At 45.4% G+C, this 20,410-nt stretch overlaps 1 protein-coding gene across 3 annotated transcripts in view; it reads left to right on the top strand.

Moving 5' to 3' along the window:
- The window catches only part of SCAI (suppressor of cancer cell invasion), a 175,882-nt gene extending 158,255 nt beyond the window's left edge, over positions 1-17,627 (top strand). For 2 of the 3 annotated variants that reach the window (XM_073590731.1, XM_073590732.1), the window contains exons 15-17: positions 3,526-3,699; positions 9,843-9,943; positions 16,037-17,627. In XM_073590731.1, coding sequence (XP_073446832.1) covers positions 3,526-3,699; positions 9,843-9,943; positions 16,037-16,183 — 422 coding nt within the window. In that variant the 3' untranslated portion in view covers positions 16,184-17,627. The remainder of the gene's footprint in view (positions 1-3,525; positions 3,700-9,842; positions 9,944-16,036) is intronic. The other variant, XR_012234999.1, reaches the window with a different exon arrangement.
- The last annotated feature ends 2,783 nt before the right edge of the window (positions 17,628-20,410 follow it).

The raw sequence follows: 20,410 nt of genomic DNA, 5'->3' as shown, positions 1-20,410 counted from the left end.
ACATTCCTGGGGATGCTATTCGACACCTCCAGGGGTCTGGTGCTCCTTCCCAGGGACAAGTCACTGGCTCTCCATCTAGGAGTTCGCATACTCCCCTGCAATCCACCCCGATCTCTCCGGTTTGCCATGAGAGTCCTTGGCAGGATGGCAGCAGCAATGGAGGCGGTACCATTTGCCCATTTTCACCTCAGGCCGCTTCAACTTGCCATCCTCAAGTCCTGGGACAGGAATTCCTTCTCCCTCGACAGGGAGATAAGGCTAACATCGGCAACCAGGAGGTCCCTGCACTGGTGGCTCAAGCCAACCTTGCTTGCAATGGGAAAATCTTTTCTCTCAGGTCAATGGAAGGTCCTGACCACCGACGCGAGCCTGACAGGTTGGGGTGCGGTGCACCTACATCACAGAGCACAGGGCAAGTGGTCACCAGTGGAAGCGAGCATGCCCATCAACATCCTGGAAATTCGGGCCATCTTCCTGGCATTGAGAGCCTTTCGTCACTTACTGGCAGCCTCTCATATCAGAGTACAGTCGAACAATGCCACGGCGGTGGCATATGTGAACCACCAAGGCGGGATCCGCAGTACCCAGGCGATGAGAGAGGTGGCACATATCCTCCACTGGGCGGAAGACACGAGGTCGGTACTCTCTGCGGTCCATATTCCGAGTGTGGACAACTGGGAAGCCGACTTTCTCAGCAGACAAGGAATGGACTCGGGGGAGTGGTCCCTCCATCCCGAAATTTTTTGCCAGATCTGCCATCGCTGGGGGACCCCGGATGTGGACCTAATGGCATCCCATCTCAATGCCAAGGTCTCCAATTTCATGGCCAGGACACGCGATCCGCGGTGACTTGGAGCAGATGCCCTGGTTCAGGACTCGACCCAGTTCCAGCTTCTGTACATTTTTCCACCTCTCCCCCTGATATCCAGAGTCGTGAGGAAGATCAAACAATAGGGAATTCCAACCATCCTGATCGCATCGGACTGGCCCAGACGTACATGGTACGCTGACATCGTGCAACTTACAGCAGACGCCCCCTGGCGTCTCCCCGACCGTCCTGATCATTTGTCACAAGGCCCGTTCTACCACCAGAACTCAGGGGCTCTCAATTTGACGGCGTGGCCCTTGAGACCTGGGTTCTAACCCAGGCAGGGCTCTCACTGGACGTCATTAGAAAAATGATCAGGGCACGGAAGCCAGCCTCCGCCAAGATCTATTACCGTACCTGGAGAGCTTTCTTTACTTGGTGCGAATCTCGCGGCCAGATCCCACTCCCTTATTCCCTCCCAAAGGTACTTGGCTTTCTCCAATCAGACCTGGACGCCAGGCTATCCCTGGGCTCCCTTAAGAGCCAGGTGTCAGCGCTCTCGGTGCTTTTTCAAAGACGCATTGCTAACAAGCCGCAAGTAAGGACTTTTTACTCCAGGGGGTTTCCCGATTGGTTCCTCCCTACAGACGTCCACTGGAAACGTGGGACCTCAACTTGGTCCTGACAGCATTGCAGGCACCACCTTTCGAACCCCTTAAGGAGGTCCCACTCCGCCTTCTATCACAGAATGTTGTCTTTCTGGTGGCAATCACCTCGCTACGCAGGGTGTCTGAGCTGTCAGCACTCTCCTGCAGACGGCCCTTCCTGGCTTTTCACCAGGACAAGGTGGTTTTCCGTAAAGTCACGTCCTTCCTTCTGAAGGTTGTGTCCAACTTCCACCTCAATGAGGAAATTTCACTGCCATCCCTTTGCCCGGTTCCGGTTCATAGAGTGGAGAAGGCTCTGCATACGCTTGACCTCGTCAGGGCATTGCGTATATACGTGTCTATAACTGCACCCTTCCGGAAGTCTGATTCCCTTTTCCTTCTTCCGGAAGGTGTTCACAAAGGTCTGCCGGCTTCCAAAGCTACCCTTGCCAGGTGGATCAAGTCCACCATACAAGAGGCTTACCGTCTTAACAATTCTCCATGTCCGGCCGGTATCACGGCACACTCTACACGGGCGGTAGGGGCCTCCTGGGCCATTCGGCACCAGGCTTCGGCACAAGTGTGCAAGGCAGCCACTTGGGCTAGCCTACACACGTTTACGAAACACTACAGAGTTCATACCCAGTCCTCAGCGGACGCGAGCCTGAGTAGACAGGTTCTGCAGGCGGCAGTGCCCCTAGTTTAGGGACCTGTCAGCACAATATTCGTCCATTGCGTCCCACCCAGGGACTGCTTTGGGACGTCCCATGTTTGTCCCCCAATGAGGCAACAGAGTAAAGGAGATTTTTGTGTACTCACCGTAAAATCTTTCTCTTAGCCTCTAATTGGGGGATACAGCTCCCACCCTGTTGCCCTTACGGGCTGTTACGGTTCAGTTCTCATATTGTTCTTGAGCTCGTGCATAGTAGCCTTCTTACAGGCATGGTTATGTTTCTGTTATGTTCCTCCTAATGCTTTTGCACAAAACTGGAGAAGGCTGATGCCGTCCAGGGGTGTATACTGCAGAGGAGGAGCCATAGTTAATCTTTTTCAGATTATGCATAGTGTCGTCTCGTAGTGGACAGCAGCATAACACCCATGGTTCTGTGTCCCTCAATTAGAGGCTGAGAGATTTTACGGTGAGTACACAAAAATCTCCCTTTTTTTTCCATTGATTTACATTGTACTGTAAATCACAGTGCGGATCTGCAGCGTTTCTGCACGGAAAAATCCGCTGTGGATCTGCAGCAAATCTGCATCGTGTGCACATAGCCTAAGAGCCCACCAGAATCACTGGATCACACCCTGTCTCCTTATCCCGGCCAGCTTCAGTGCTGTGTTGACAAACTGGATTGCAGCGGTGGTCGGTCTCCTAGGCAATAAGCACTAAGCAAAAGAAAAGTGTTAATATCTCAACGACTGCTGCAAACTTTTCTAAGCAGTAAATTGTAAAAATACTTGTTTTTACAAGCTCTATCTGTATATGAAGAATGGGAATAACCGTTAAATAGAGCTGAGCCTTTGATATGCTATAAAGTTTAGAATAAACAGCTGGTGTTAAAGGGTCGACATTCACGTTTAAGAGGAGATGCCCGGTCAGTGTCCCCACTCAGTTCAAGGTAAGGTTTCTGGAAGAGTTAAGGTACTGTCACACTTAGCGTTGCATCAGCGATCCCGACCAGCGATATGACGCGGTCAGGATCGCTTGTGCATCGCTAAGTGGTCGCTAGTGAGCTGCCAAACAGGCAGATCTCACCAGTGACATCGCAGGGGTCGGGGGTCGCTACTTACCTGTCAGACGAGGCGATCCTGACGATCAGCGATAACCAGCGGGGGAGCGGTCGGAGGTAAGTATCAGACATAGCGATATTGCTAGCAATATCGCTGCTGCGTCACAAAAACCAGTGACGTTATAGCGATATCGCTTAGTGTGACAGGCCCTTTAGTGTCTGTTTTACATGAGCATGGGCTTTTTAAGGCTGATTTTTACCATATTACTAGTAAAAAGCTCTAATCTCATTGTTAGTGCCAGCTCTGTGGTAAAATCCCCCATCTTGTTCTGTCTTGCAGATCACTCGCAACGTGGGAGCCTCTTCACTCTCTTCCTAAATAACCCTCTTATGGCATTCCTGTTCATCTCCGGCCTGTCCAGCATGCGCAATGGGCTTTGGGAAAAGTGTCAGGATCATTTACGAAAAATCAATAGAGATATCGCACAGCTATTGACACACTCACGGTCTATAGGTAACATATGGAAATTTCTTGTAAAGGCTAGAACAAGACAGCTGCTACTTCCAGGATCTGCAATACTCTTGTCCAAAAATTGGGTCCGGTGTTGTCAGACTGATTCAAGTTGGGGGACACCAGATGCAATACCACTAACTGTCCATGGACAAGAGTGGTGACATTTGTAGGCAAAAAAAAACAAAAAACACACACTCATATACATACACACACACACTATATATAGTGGATACGGAAAGTATTCAGACCCCTTTAATGGAAATTTCTTGTAAAGGCTAGAACAAGACAGCTGCTACTTCCAGGATCTGCAATACTCTTGTCCAAAAATTGGGTCCGGTGTTGTCAGACTGATTCAAGTTGGGGGACACCAGATGCAATACCACTAACTGTCCATGGACAAGAGTGGTGACATTTGTAGGCAAAAAAAAACAAAAAACACACACTCATATACATACACACACACACTATATATAGTGGATACGGAAAGTATTCAGACCCCTTTAATTTTTTCACTCTGTTTCATTGCAGCCATTTGGTAGATTCAAAAAAGTTCATTTTTTTTCTCATTAATGTACACTCTGCACCCCATCTTGACTGAAAAAAAAAAAAAACAAATGTAGAATTTTTTGCACATTAAAAAAAAAACCCTGAAATATCACATGGTCATAAGTATTCAGACCCTTTGCTTCTACTCAGTACTGAGCATAGGGTCTGAATTCTTATGACCATGTGATATTTCAGTTTCTCTTTTAATAAATTTGCTAAAATTTCGACTTTTGTTTTTTTTTTGTTTTTTTGTCAAGATGGGGTGCAGAGTGTACATTAATGAGGGAAAAAAATGAACTCTTTTGAATTTACAAAATGGCTGCAATGAAAGTGAAAAATTTAAAGGGGTCTGAATACTTTTCATACCCACTGTAAGTACCATATTTTGCGGTTTATAAGACGCACCCTAAACTTTGAGAATAGGGAAAAAAATTATTATTTTTTTTTTTTAATAAAATGGTGGTGCTTCTTACAAGCCATGCATCTTATTACCTACCGGGGGTGGTGGCTGCGGTGGAGCAGGGTCGCTGTTGGAGGAGGCAAGAGTGGAGTGTTGCTGCAGGCTGGGATGAAGGGGTGTTCCGAAGTGCAGCGCTGTGGGTGTTCAGTGATGAGGGGGCTCCGCCGACATTTTGTGAAAGCCCAGAGCCCCAGAACTTCCATGGTTTACTATGCGGTGGACTCTGTGAAAATGGCTGCCGGGGACGACGCATGCTCATATGGAGATCTTGGCACCAAGATCTCCATCTGGGCATGCGCAGCCCCCGAAATGCATTTTCCTGGAGTCCACCGCATAGTAAACCATGGAAGTGCTGGGGCTCTGGGCTTTCACAAAATGTCGGCGGAGCCCCCGCATCACTGAACACCTTCAGCGTTGCACTTCGGAACACCCCCTCATCTCAGCCTGCGGCCAGCAGCAACGCTCCACTCTTGGCTCCTCCAGCATTGACCCTGGGACCCTGCTCCACCTCGTTCGGTAAGGTATACTCGCATTATAAGATACCCCCCTGTTTTCCCCCCAAATTTGAGGGGGAAAAAGTGCATCTTATAATCTGAAAAATATTATGTGCGTGTGTACATGTATGTATGTACATTGCTCAAAAAAATTAAAGGAACTCTAATATCCCAAATCCTAGATATCACTGAAATATTCCAATAGCAAATCTTTACTCATTACATAAATGAATACGTTGAGAACAATAAAACATAAAAAATCAATGTCAGTCAAAATGAATATCCCATGGAGGTTTGGATTTTGGATGATACTCAAAATCAAAGTGGAAAATCAAATTACAGGCTGATCCAACTTCAGCGGAAATGCCTCGACAAGGAAATGATGCTCAGTAGTGTGTGGCCTCCATGTGCCTGAATGACCTCCCTGCAACGCCTAGGCATGCTCCTCGAGGTGGCAGATGTTCTCCTGAGGGATCTCCTTCCAGATATGCATCAGTCTACTCCTGGACAGTCTGTGGTGCAACTGATGGTGGATGGAACGAGACATGATGTCCCAGATGTGCTCGATTGGATTCAGGTCTGTGGAATGGGCAGTCCGGTCCATAGCATCAATGCCTTCATCATGCAGCAACTGCTGACTCACTTCAGCCACATGAGGCCTAGCATTGTCATGCATCAGAAGGAACCCAGGGCCCAGTGCTCCTGCATATGGTCCCACAATGGGTCTGAGGTTCTCAACCTGGTACCTAATGGCAAAGAAATCCCTCTTCACACCATTACTGACGCACTGCTAAACTGGTCATGCTTGAGGATGTTGCAGGCAGTGGATTAATCTCCATGGCGTCTCCAGACTCGTCATGTCTGTCATGTGCTCAGTGTGAACCTGCTCTCTTCCATGAAGAGCACAGGGTGACAATGTTGAATCTGCCAATCCTGTTCTCTGGCAAATGCCAACCACCCTGCATGGTGTGGGCTGCAAGGACAACAATCACTTGTGGATGTCAGGTCATTTTGTATGGCTCTGGCACTGCTCCTCCTGTTCCTCCTTACACAAAGGAGGAGGTAACGAACCTGCTGCTGGGTTGTTGCCCTCCTACGACCCCTTGTCTCCTGGTGTACTGGCCTGTCTCCTAGTATCTGCTCCATGCTCTGGACACTCACTGCGCTGACAGTCACAGCTACTGTACTGTACCTTTAGGGGTGAGAGCAATGACAGAATGCAAAAATGACCAAAACAGACAAATGATGAGAACAGAGATATGGTCTGTGATTTTCTCCCCCCCCCACACTGCAGAACCATTCTTTTTATACGGGTTGTCTTGCTTAATTGCTTATCGTTGCACCCCGGTAGACTGAGAGCCCTTGCGGGCAGAGTCCCCTCTCCTTATGTGCTTGTGTGTCCCTTGTCTTACACATGTTTATTATACTTGTCTATATTTCCCCTTTTCACATGTAAAGCGCCATGGAATAAATGACGCTATATAAATGCATAATAATAATTGCTACCTGTTTGTTCCATTTGCACAACAGCAGGAGTAATTGATTCACAATCAGTGTTGCTTCATAACTGGACAGGTGGATTCCACAGAAGTGTGATTGACTTGGAGTTACATTGTGTTTGTGTTTCCTTTATTTTTTTAGAGCAGTGTATATATGTACAGAGGGGAAAATAAGAATTTGATACGCTAATTTTGCAAGTTTTCCCACCTACAAGGAATGGACAGGTCTGTAATTTTTATCATAGGTACATCTCAACTGTGAGAAACTTAATCTAAAAATAAAATCCAGAAATTCATTGTATGATTTTTTTTTTACATCATTTGCATTTTATTGCATGAAATAAGTATTTGATCACTGACCAACCAGCAAGAATTCTGGCTCTCATTGACCTGTTATTTTTTCTATAATGCTATGTGCACACGGTGTGGATTCACCCTCAGATTTTGCACAATCTGCAGGTAAATCCGCAGGTTAAAAGACCTGCAGTTTTGCCCTGCGGTTTCTCACCTCCACAATGGAGGAGATGCCAAACCGCAGCAGAATCCGCAGAAACGGATGACATGTCAATTCTTTCTGCGGATTTGAAACCGCAGGCAAAACCACGCGGAAAAATCGCAATGTCTGCACAGCGGTTTCATTTTTCCATAGGCTAGATTGGTACTGTACATCACCTGCAGTTCTCCTGCGGATCCGCAGGGCCAAATCCACTGCAGATCCGCAGCAGAATCCGCAACGTGTGCACACAGCCTAAGAAGCCTCCTACTCTGCACTTATTGCCTGTATTAATTGCACCTGTTTGGCTATGCCATTCCAGGTGCAGTTAATCCAGGTAATGAGTTCGGAATAGGAGACTTCTTCGGCCGGGGTCACACTAACCAGCGCAAAATACGGTCAGTATTTTACATGCGGAATACGGATGAATGTCCCCTAAACAGTGCTCCGTATGTCATCCGTAATCAAGTGGTCGCGTATTTTGCGCATGTCAGCATCCGTATGTAATCCGTATGGCATCCGTGTGGCGAGATTTTCTCGCAGGCTTGCAAAATGTACATATAATGGAGCCCTATGACAGGTTTTCTAACACAAACCAAATAGATATAGACACATAGAATGTATATATATATATATATATATATATATATATATATACACACTCACTGGCCACTTTATTAGGTACACCATGCTAGTAAGGGGTTGGACCCCCTTTTGCCTTCAGAACTGCCTCAGTTCTTCGTGGCAGAGATTCAACAAGGTGCTGGAAGCATTCCTCAGAGATTTTGGACCATATTGACATGATGGCATCACACAGTTGGCGCAGATTTGTCGGCTGCACATCCCTGATGCGAATCTCCCGTTCCACCACATCCCAAAGATGCTCTATTGGATTGAGATCTGGTGACTGAGGAGGCCATTTGAGTACAGTAAACTCATTGTCATGTTCAAGAAATCAATCTGAGATGATTCGAGCTTTATGACATGGCGCATTATCCTGCTGAAAGTAGCCATCAGATGTTGGGTACATTGTGGTCATAAAGGGATGGACATGGTCAGCAACAATACTCAGGTAGGCTGTGGCGTTGCAACGATGCTCAATTGGTACCAAGGGGCCCAAAGAGTGCCCAGAAAAAATTCCCCACACCATGACACCACCACCACCAGCCTGAACCGTTGATACAAGGCAGGATGGATCCATGCTTTCATGTTGTTTACGCCAAATTCTGACCCTACCATCCGAATGTCGCAGCAGAAATCGAGACTCATCAGACCAGGCAACGTTTTTCCAATCTTCTACTGTCCAATTTCAATGAGCTTGTGCAAATTGTAGCCTCAGTTTCCTGTTCTTAGCTGAGAGGAGTGGTACCCAGTGTGGTCTTCTGCTGCTGTAGCCCATCTGCCTCAAAGTTCGACGCACTGTGCGTTCAGAGATGCTCTTCTGCCTACCTTGGTTCTAACGGGTGGCAATTTGAGTCACTGTTGCCTTTCTATCAGCTCGAACCAGTCTGCCCATTCTCCTCTGACCTCTGGCATCAACATGGCATTTCCGGCCACAGAACTGCCGCTCACTGGATTTTTTTTCTTTTTCGGACCATTCTCTGTAAACCCTAGAGATGGTTGTGCGTGAAAATCCCAGTAGATCAGCAGTTTCTGAAATTCTCAGACCAGCCCTTCTGGCACCAACAATCATGCCACGTTCAAAGGCACTCAAATCACCTTTCTTCCCCATACTGATGCTCGGTTTGAACTGCAGGAGATTGTCTTGACCATGTCTACATGCCTAAATGCACTGAGTTGCCGCCATGTGATTGGCTGATTAGAAATTAAGTCTTAACACACAGTTGGACAGGTGTACCTAATAAAGTGGCCAGTGAGTGTATATGTGTGTGTTTGTCACAATGACTTGTGTGTGTGTGTGTGTATATATATGTATTCTGTGTGTCTATATCTATTCTTTCGTTTCTTTATTAAACCTGTCAGTGTGAGTTTACTGTATCGTGCACTGAATTGCCGGCTTTGCTAAAAGACACCTGGTGCGTATTTCTCGCAAGTCACATGTGTGGTCCGTGTGTAGTCAGTATTTTTTGCGCACCCATAGACTTGCATTGGCGTATTACGGCCGTAGTACGCTGACAATAGCAGCATGGTGCGATTGGCACGGAGCGTAGAATACGCCCGAGAAATATACGGCTGGTGCGAGGGACCCCATAGAGAATCATTGGTCCGTGTCTAATGCGTGCTTTTAGCGCCTCTCACTTTGCCGTATTCCTCACCAGTGTGACCCCGGCCTTACAGAAAAACTAACAGGTCTGTGAGAGCCAGAGTTCTTGCTAGTTGATAACTGATGAAATACTAATTTCATGCAATAAAATGCAAATTTATTATGTAAAAATCATACAATGTGACTTTCTGTTTATTTGATTCTCTCTCTCACAGGTGAAGTGTACCTACAATAAAAATTACAGATCTCTCCATTCTTTTGTAGGTGGGAAATCTTGTGAAATCGTCAAATTATCAAATACTTATTTTCCCCATTGTGTGTGTGTATATATTTAAAAAAAACAAAACATAAACCATGTGTACCGTATTTGTTGTGTTTTTTTTTTTTTTTGCTTAAAATCGACTTAATTGTGTGTTCTCCTTTGCAGACCAAGCTTTCCTTCAGTTTTTCGGGGATGAGTTTTTGCGTTTACTTCTTACAAGATTCATATTTTGTTCTGCAACGCTTAGAATGCATAAAAGTTTTAAGGTAAGTACTTAACTGCAATGAAATTGACAGTGTGAAATTTTTTTTTAAATTTCTTTTTTATAGAATTACTGCTTCTGCTGGTACCTTCAGCAATCACAGCGATCTGCAAATGGTCTGTCTCCCTGCACTGCCCTCAGCGGTGAAAGGAATAATTGCAAGGCTCCTATTTAAATCAGTGGACTTTCTCGGCAATGACTTTGTAATGACTGTGCAGTTCTTTAAAAAGATACAGCAAGTTGATCCCTTTATGATCCCAAAGTGATGTTCCAGCAAAGGAGTGTTGTGATTAATGTGAGGCTGAGGAACTGTAAAAGAATCATCACTAAAGTTGAGTGAATTTGTTCGGATTCGGTTCTGAATACTATCGGCATCGAACGATGTTTTTGCAATATGCATTAACCCCTTAACGTCCATTGACGTGCACAGTCCGTCATGGCCAGGTGTAAGTTACCACACCATTTTCAATTAACTTTATTAAAAATTTTTACAGAAGAAATTAACAGTAGTATTTTTACATCGTACTGGTAACAGTAGTGTTTAGATTAATATACAAGAATAACAGTAATGTGGTACTTTAAGTATACCCAGTAGGAGTATCCAATACACATAAAAAAATGTAAAACACTTAAAAGAAATATAGTATATTTTTGAAGTACAAAGAGATAATCCTACAAATAAACTAAAGTAGTGAGTTACATTGTTTTTCTGTTTTAAGAGGGTAATGCTCAAGTTACCACACCATGACAGGCTGTGCACGTCATGCATTTGAACTGTCCACTGCGTGTAAACACGCAGTGACAGTTCAGTGCCGACGGCGGTCCATAACAGCGGAGAGGCACGGCAAAGGGTGCAGGGACCCTTGCAGTCGGTCCTTGCACCCAGAGCTCTGTGATTTGGTCAGTCAATCTGACTGACCAAACACGGCGTGATCAGGCATGAGATGCTGAAATTGCAGGAGCTCCCGCGCTGGAGTGGCTGAGCTTCCTGCGCTGACAGCCAGGAGCGGCATCCGTGCCCGCCCCTGGCGGTTAAGCCCCTGAGTGCTGCGATCGAGCACGATCGCAGCATTCAGGGGGGGAGGCAGAGGGTCGGGGAACCTCTGCCTCAGATTGGCATCCCCGCGATGTAAACACGGGGCCCAATCTCAGCCGTGATGACCTGGGGGTTGTCATGACAACCTCCGGGTCATCCAGCTACGGAAAGCCGCTGAGACCATACTCACAGCATGGTCTCGGAAGCTTTCTCCATAGGCATAATGCTTTGCAATGCTGGAGCATTGCGATGTATTATACCTGCAAATCCAAGTTAAAAAGTGAAAATAAAGGGACTAGGTAAAAAACTTTTTAAAAAAATATTAAAATAAAAAATAAAAAAATTCCCCTTAAAGGGAATCTGTCACCCCTTTTTTGAGATATCATATAATGATATCATTCAATAGTGTGTCACATAAGGATTCTCTTAGTACTTTTGCTTCCCCTTGACCCCGCATCTTTCATGCATAAATACCTTGTTTATATCGGTTCAGATGTATGTAAACTGCCGCTGTCCGGTCCGCTGTGCGGGGCTTATTCAACTGCTCTCCCCCGCCCCCCCTCGCTGTCTTGCTCTACTCATTTCTTGTGTAGAGAAAGACAGGGGGGGGGGAGCAGTTGAATAAGCCCCGCCCAGCGGACCGGACCGCGGCAGTTTACATAAATCTGAACCGATATACAGTGGGGCAAAAAATTATTTAGTCAGTCAGCAATAGTGCAAGTTCCACCACTTAAAAAGATGAGAGGCGTCTGTAATTTACATCATAGGTAGACCTCAACTATGGGAGACAAACTGAGGAAAAAAAAATCCAGAAAATCACATTGTCTGTTTTTTTTTCATTTTATTTGCATATTATGGTGGAAAATAAGTATTTGGTCAGAAACAAAATTTCATCTCAATACTTTGTGATATATCCTTTGTTGGCAATGACAGAGGTCAAACGTTTTCTGTAAGTCTTCACAAGGTTGCCACACACTGTTGTTGGTATGTTGGCCCATTCCTCCATGCAGATCTCCTCTAGAGCAGTGATGTTTTTATAAAAGTGTCACCCTAGTTAACCCCTTCAGTGAACGCCGTAAAAAAACCCCACAAAAAAATAGCAAATTATACTTTTTCCAAGCGGTATCATCATACCGCTTGGAAAAAGTGCAATAGCACGATCAAAAAGACAGATATAAATAAACATGGTACCGCTGAAAACGTCATCTTGTCCCACAAAAACGAGCCGCCATACAGCTCCATCAGTGAAAAAATAAAGTTATAGCTGTCAGAATAAATTGATGCAAAAAGAATAATTTTTTCTGTAAAAGTTTTTGTGTAAAAAAAAAAAAAAAAAGCCAATACATAAAAAAAAATAAATGAAGTATCGCTGTAATCGTAATGACCCGAAGAATAAGACTGCCTTACCAATTTTACCACACGTGCAACGGTATTTAAAAAAACAAACCAAAAAAACAACTCCTGAAATGCTGGTTTTTGTTCATTTTGCCTCCACAAAAATCGGAATAGAAAGCGATCAAAAAACGTTGTGCCCGAAAATGGTACCAATAAAAATATCAGCTCGTCCCGCAAATAACCCTGCACATGACTCTGTTGGCCGAAATATAGAAAAATCATAGCGCTCAAAATACAGCGATGCAAAAATTTCTTCCAAAAAAAGCCTCTTTTATTGTGACAGAAGCTATACATGAAATAAGGTATAAATCTGGTATCGCTGTAATCGCACTGACCCGAGGAATAAAGTCGCCTAATCACTAATACCGCACGAGGAACGGTGTAAAAAATAAAACCAATTCTTCACCTTTTGTGCATTTGTTCATTCTGCAACCCAAAGATCGCAGTAAGGTGATAACAGTGGTTTACCCCCACATATGGGGTATCAACCTACTCAGGACAAATTGCAAAACAACTTTGGGAGTCTAATTTCTCCTGTTACCCTTGGGAAAATAAAAGTTTGGGGGAAAAATATTTTTGTGGAAAGTTTTTTTTATTTTCATGGCCCTACGTTATAAACTTCTGTGAAGCACTTGGGGGTTCAAAGTGCTCACCACACATCTAGATAAGCACCTTGGGGGGGGGGTCTAGCTTCCAAAATGGGGTAACTTGTGGGGGGTTTCTACTGTTTAGTCACATCAGGGGCTCTGCAAACGCAACATGACGCCCGCAGACCATTCCATCAGTCTGCATTCCAAAACTGCGCTCCTTCCATTCTGAGCTCTGCCATGCGCCCAAACAGTGGTTTCCCCCCCCCCCATATATTGGGTATCGGCGTACTCGGGACAAATTGCACAATAACTTTTGGTGTCCTGTTACCCTTGGGAAAATAAAAATTGGGGGTGAAAAGATCATTTTTGTGGAATAAATGATTTTTTTAATTTTACGGCTCTGTTATAACCACCTGTGAAGCCCTTCAGGGTTCCAAGTGCTCACCACACATTTAGGTATTTTTCGGACTATAAGACGCACCCCAATTTTCAGTAGGAAAATGGGGGGGAAAAAAAAAGTGTCAAATGGGGGTCCGTCTTACAGTCCGAATTCAGCTTACCTGGGAAGGGATCCGGCACAGGTGGAGAAGTAGTCACAGGGGTCATTCAGTGGTCCAGGCTCGTGCGGTGGCGGCTCTGTGCTGGGGCAGGTTGGTTGTGCTGGGGCAGCTGTGCTGGGGTAGGGGCAGCTGTGCTGGGGCAGCTGGGCTCTGTGGTGGTGGCAGCTGTGCTGGGGCAGGGGCAGCTGTGCTGGGGCAGGGGCAGCTGGGCTCTGCGGTGGTGGCAGCGGGCGGCGCTCTGCGGTGCGGTGGTGGCAGCGGGCTGTGCTCCGGTGCAGGGGCGGCGGCTCCGCCGGCATTTCTTCGCAGCGCGGAGGCCCCCGCAGTTCCCTTGCTGGCCGCCGCCATGTTGCCTCCGGGAGCATGGATGCCGGAAAGATGGCTGCCGGTCCGGGGACGGCGCATGCGCGGGATCAGATCTCGTCCCGAGATCTCGGGGGACAAGATTCAAATCTCGGCAACGAGATCTCGTCCCCCGAGATCTGAAGCTGCGCATGCGCCGTCCCCGGACCGGCGGCCATCTTCCCGGCGTCCATGCTCCCGGAGGCCACCGCAACATGGCGGCGGTCAGCAAGGGAACTGCGGGGGCCTCCGGGCTGCGAAGAAATGCCGGCGGAGCCGCCGCCCCTGCACCGGAGCACAGCCCGCTGCCACCACCGCACCGCAGAGCGCCACCAGGTTAGACCGTGTATTGCGACCATAAGACGCACCCCCCACTTTCCCCAAAAATTTTGGGGGAAAAAAGTGCGTCATATGGTCGGAAAAATATGGTAAGTTCCTTGGTGGGGTCTAGTCTCCAAAAATAAAAAAAAAATGTGTCCGAAGAAAAATTTTAGGTGAAAAAAGTTAAATGTTCATTTTTTCCTTCCACATTGCTTCAGTTCTTGTGAAGTACCTAAAGGGTTAATAAACTTCTTGAATGTGGTTTTGAACACCTTGAGGGGTGCAGTTTTTAGAATTGTCACTTTTGGGTATTTTCTGTTATATTGACCCCCCCCCCCCCCCCCTGTCAAACAGACAGCTTCACCAGCGATTAGCACAGCGATGCCGAGCGCATGGCATCACAGTGTTAGCGCTGATGCCATGGATCCATGTAAAAAATAGAATTCAAGTAAAAAATATTGTTATTCTCACCTTCTGACATCCCGCGCAGCATTCCCGTCTCTCTCCATGCTCCGGTCCCAGTAATCCTTTGCGAGAATGACCGCAATGACGTCTGTTCTCGCGGATCGCAAAGTCTTGAGGTCATTTTTGCAAAGGATTACTGGGACCGGAGCGTGGAGAGAGGCGGGAATGCTGTGCGGGACGTCGGAAGGTGAGAATAACATTTTTTATTTTTTTTACATCCTATTACAGCTGATCGCTGGTCTCCCGCCTGTCACACACAGCGATGCGTACTGGCCGGCGGGAGACCAGCGACCCCCAAAATGTCCAGAGGTTTCCACAGCGATCAGCGATACCCGGCAGGGGGGCCGGTCGCTGATCGCTGTCACACACAGCGATCTCGCTGGTGAGATCGCTGTTGTGTCACAGAAGTTGTGACTCAGCAGCGATCTTACTAGCGAGATTGCTATGTGTGGCGGGGCCTTAACATGAAGTACAATATGTCACGAAAAAACGCTGAGTCAACGGGATCCAGAGTTTATAAGCACATAAAGTGACAGTGGTCCGATTTCAAAATTAAGGCCTGGTCATTAACCTAAAAAATGGCTTGGTTCTTAAGGGGTTAAACACAGCCCAAATGTCATTAGAGTAAACGGGAATAGAAATTACCGAATATGTTCGGAACCGATCATCAAACATAAATTCGGCACAAATAGGGAACAGATATGATGCAAATATGTCAAAATTAGATTTGGACAAAATCCGAACAAATTCGATCATCTCTAATCATCACACCCTTATGCACTTCCAGGCACACACATACAAAATTTCAAAAATCGATCTCTCACTGCTGGGTCATCACTTTGGGGGTCATAAAAGGATCAACTTTGGGGGTGCTGAAGGTCGACAGGTTCTCTTTAGCATAGCTGTGCAGTAGTTTTCATTGCTTGACGGAACGCAAGTGTTAGTTGTTGTTGGGATCCACTAGCGTTCCTGTCATCTCCATCATGATTCCCAAAAGGTGAGGCCACGGAGTCAGGTGACTAGGGATCACTTCTAATGGGATTGGTCCTATTCATCTGACCGCTGCAGCCAATCACTCACTGCAGTGATCAGGTGACTGATGGACCTTCCTGCACCAGAGCCAATCGGTGACCTCTGAGTAGAAGGCATGAGCCGCTTAAAGCCTCTGAGGTCACTGATTGGCTATAGTGCTATCAATATGATGGCAGCACTGCACACGTTAAGCGGGAGCAGCGGCGGGGAGCCTGCAATGGACCTGGGATGGTTGAAAAGTGTTTTTATTCTACAAACTGTAGCCTTGGGTCAGAGACCCTTCTAATCTACCATTCCATTGACATGTCTGATGTATCGTTTGGATCATACCACGGTGCTGTTGTCTTTTCTTACAGGAGACTAGGAATTACCCCGAAACCTATCCCGCTCTTCCCCGAGAAGAGTTGGTGGAAAACGTTCACTTGCAGAAACAGATTTTCGAGCTGGCTTCAATATTAGACGTGAGGAACCTATATTTGGAGACCACCATGGATGAATATTAAAAAAAAAAAAAAAAAAACTAAACAAATAAAAAGCACCAGTTTTACTTGAACTTTTGTGACTTTAAGGTCACAGAACCTGGAGGGTGCATATTTTCTAAAGCTGAATCTCTTCTGTAGAGAACCTTTTAGTTTGAAAATCCCAAACTTCGATTTAAAATCAAGCGCCTCCCCGAGGAAAGGTACAGAGGAGCCGGTCGTGACTGCACTTTCTTGCCCTCTTCTTACCCCCGTACGATCAGTAGTGTGGCACATAGTGCTTGTGTTTTTGCTTGCAGGTCATCGCCTCTAGCTTTCCTGCGCATGATGTTTTAGGTGTTCTGTCCTGGAATGACGAAACTCCCTCCCCGCAGCATGAAGAATTTACAACGTGGAGACGGGAGAAGCAAAAAAAGCGTTCAGACAGCCCGGACCGCTGTCTCCTCTTCAGTATACATGACTATACCGCACAAAATAAAGATCCTGCCTTCCACGAACAGCGGACACTGGTGGCTCTTTCCACCATTCTCTTTTCATATTGTTGGGACGTTTCCGATACGGTACTTTGCAGCTCTTGCATTATTTGGTTACATATGAAGCAGTTCTGGACAGGCACAGAAGTAATATAGATTTTTTTCATTTCTTGCATCCATATTACAACCTATAGCTAACCCAGTGCATGCCAAAGATAGCCTTGTGGGATCTGTGCACTAAAGGGGTCTCCATCAGTCATAAAGCTGTATGATTTGTGTCCGTCGCAGGATCAACATTGCATAGTAGTGCCTTATGTGCTATGATTTTTACTTTATTTTAAACCATAGAATTATCCTGACAATTGTACATGACAATCTTTACTAAATTTTTTTTTTTTTTCTTTGTACAGCACAAGCATCTGGGATTAGCGGTGATTAATTCCGCCCAATGGGTGAAAGATACCTATTGCTCCTATAACAAAACATAGTAAATGTTAAACCTCTTATTTTAAGGAACGCACTTCTCCTGTTACCTTCTAGCCTGGCGAAGGGGCGGTCCTACCGAAGATTGACAGTTCAGACTCGCAGCCTGCTTGTGCTGCCAGTCTGAACTGTGTGTTTTCCCTTGTTGCAAGCAGACGCCGCTTTTCCTCTGCTGGATCAGAGTAGTCTGTTCGATTCAGCAATTCGGATGGCTTCGGAGCTGCCCTTGCAAGCTGTTTATTGACCAGCTTGTAAGCGTGTGCTCCTTGCATCTGATAGAGGTGGCCGGTATACTAGGTAACAAGCTGTAAACTCCAAAAGTAGCAATCCCTCTGTTCCTGAGAATTGAGGTTTTTGATAAAATGCAGAATTGCTTCTTACCCATTTTATTTGAGTCCATTCCTTTTTAAAGGAAATGTTCCCTTTTGAGAATCCTAAAAATTGTAGAATACCCGGTTGCAGGTTGGTTGTAAAGACCCACATACATGTTAAATAAAAGTTGTTCAAACACATACACCACAGCAAACGTCGGCCAACCATTTTTTGTGTATGGGGCCTCCTGACGCTCCCCGCCCTGACTGGTAATGGTAGTAGAAGGATTGAGCTTGTTCAATTTCAATTGCTGATATTTATTTTTTCTTTTTTTTTTTTTTCCCCCGCTTTTCCCGTGTCTAAACACGTGCATGCTCAGACTAGTCTAGCATGTCTTTAGCAGGCTCAGGAGACCACCGAACAGGCGGCTGGTATCTAAAGTTTATGGGCGCCTTTAGTGTGGGAACAACAAAACATGAGTGAGAAGAGTAAAAATACAGTATATCAGTCAAAGAGCACTTTAATGAGGTTATCCTAGAAACCAATTTCATACCAAAAAATCCTGTATGGTTGAGACTTGGTTGTTTAATTGTAAATTTCAACATTTAAAGTACAAAAAATGCTGCTCATCTGTGCTGTCTGGGGGTGGAGTCTGGACAAACTCGGTCTCCTTACCCCTCTGGCAGCTGATAGAAGTTTTTAGAAACCAGCTATACTTGTATGCAACTCAAAATACCCTGCTCTTTCCTGACAAGCAGAGACAAATATTGAGCATTTTTTTTATAATCTATACAGGGACTGATACTAAATGGTGGGTCAACCTCTTTGATAATGTAATTATGGGGCCTACACTTTGTCCAACATCCTTCCTTAGCCTGAGAATGTTAGCCCTCACCAATTAGGACTCCTCTCTTAGGTTGGTACTTGTATGACTTGTGGAAGGATATTAGATTTTTTTTTTTCTTTATCTGCCAGTCTGCAGTTTTCTGGTTTTCTCCACTGTGGTGTTTATACATTAGGATAGGATTTGTCATTTTTGCTAGTTTTAATGTCTGTGTGTGTGTGTGTGTGTGCGTGTGTATATGTATGTGTGTGTGTGTGTGTGTGTGTGTATATATATATATATATATATATATATATATATATATATATATATATATATGTATGTCCATGTGTTAACTTTATAGCTGAGACCCCCGAGCTAAATGTGTCTCTAGCTTTAAGAATAGTTTAGTGGGTTCCAAGTGGCAAAAAAATAAAAATGGAAATATCTATGCTGATTCCCATCCCTATTCTTTAATTATTACTCTTTTTAAGAATGTATAATTACAGCCATGTGCTGATCAGACTGTGCATGAAGCAGCTTTTTCTCCCCGTTCGTAGCAGGAAGTTCCAGCAAAATCATCAAACCTTTTTCCTGTCTTTGAGTAAATGCCATCAGTACCTGCAAAATCAGCAAACACCCTTGATTAAAATACTTAAAAATGACATTGAAGGTGAATCATTGTGGGTCTGACTGCTGGGGACCCCCTTCCAGAACGTAGCGCCACCACTTTTTTCCAATGAGGCATGTCAGAGCCCCACCCTTGGGGGGCCTAATCTGCTAGTTAACACCTATCCTGTAAATAAGTAGGTGATTAATGTTGGAAATAATCCTTTAATGGACAAGAACATTTTTAGACATGATCACGAAGTTTAGCTCCTCTCATGGGGCAGATAGATAATACACTAGGGAAATTAAGTATTTGATTCAAAAGTAAGTTTTCTCACCTACAAAGAACGGAGAGGTCTGTAATTTTTATCGTAGGCACACTTCACCTGTGAGAGAGAATCTAAATATAAAAAACAAAGTCACATTGTATGATATTTACATAAATAATTTGCATTTTGTTGCATGAAATAAGTATTTGATACAATAGAAAAACAGAACTTAATATTTGGTACAGAAACCTTTGTTTGCAATTACAGAGGTCAGACGTTTCCTGTAGCTCATGACCAAGTTTGCACACACTGCAGCAGGGATTTTGGCCCACTCCTCCATACAGATCTTTCAGATTTCGGGGCTGTTGCTGGGCAACATTGAGTTTCATCTCCCTCCAAAGATTTTCTATTGGGTTCAGGTCTGGAGACTGGCTTGGCCACTCGAGAACCGTGAAATGCTTCTTACGGAGCCACTCCATAGTTACCCTGGCTGTGTGTTTCGGGTCATTGTCATGCTGCAAGACCCAGCCACAACCCCTCTTCAATGCTCTTACTGAGGGAAGGAGGTTGTTGGCCAAAATCTCATGATGCATGACCCCATCCATCCTCCCTTCAGTACAGTGCAGTTTTCTTGTCACCTTTGCAGAAAAACACCCCAAAAGTATATGGTTTCCCTCACCATGCTGCATGGTTGGAACGGTTTTCTTGGGGTTGTACTCGTCCTTCCTACAAAAAGTGTGTGGCGTTCATACCAAAAAGTTCTATTTTGGGATCATCTGACCACATGACCTTTTCCTATGTCTCCTCTGCATCATCGAGATGGTCATTGGCGAACTTCAAACGGGCCTGGACATGTGCTGGCGTGAGCAGGGGGTCCTTGCCTGCCCTGCAGGATTTTAATCCATGACGGTGTAGTGTGTTACTAATGGTAATGTTTGAGACTGTGGTACCAGCTCTCTTCAGGTCATTGACACAGGTCCTCCTGTGTATATCTGGGCTGATTCCTGACCTTTCTCAGAATCATCTTTACCCCACAAAGCGAGATCTTGCATGGAGCCCCAAACCAAGGAAGATTGCCAGTCATCTTGTGTTTCTTCCATTTTCTAATAATTGTGCCAGCAGTTGTTGCCTTCTCACAAAGCTGGTTGCTTATTGTCCTGTAGCCCCTCCCAGCATTCTGCAGGGCTACAACTTTGTCCCTGGTGTCCTTAAACAGCTCTTTGGTCTTGGCCATGGTGGAGAGGTTGGAGTGTGATTGTGTGTGGACAGGTGTCTTTTATAC

This window comes from Dendrobates tinctorius, unplaced genomic scaffold (genome assembly GCF_039654945.1).
Source record: "Dendrobates tinctorius isolate UK_male_01 unplaced genomic scaffold, ASM3965494v1 ptg000120l, whole genome shotgun sequence".
NCBI classification, from domain to species: Eukaryota; Metazoa; Chordata; class Amphibia; order Anura; family Dendrobatidae; genus Dendrobates; species Dendrobates tinctorius.
This window is presented reverse-complemented; position numbering and strand designations above follow the sequence as displayed.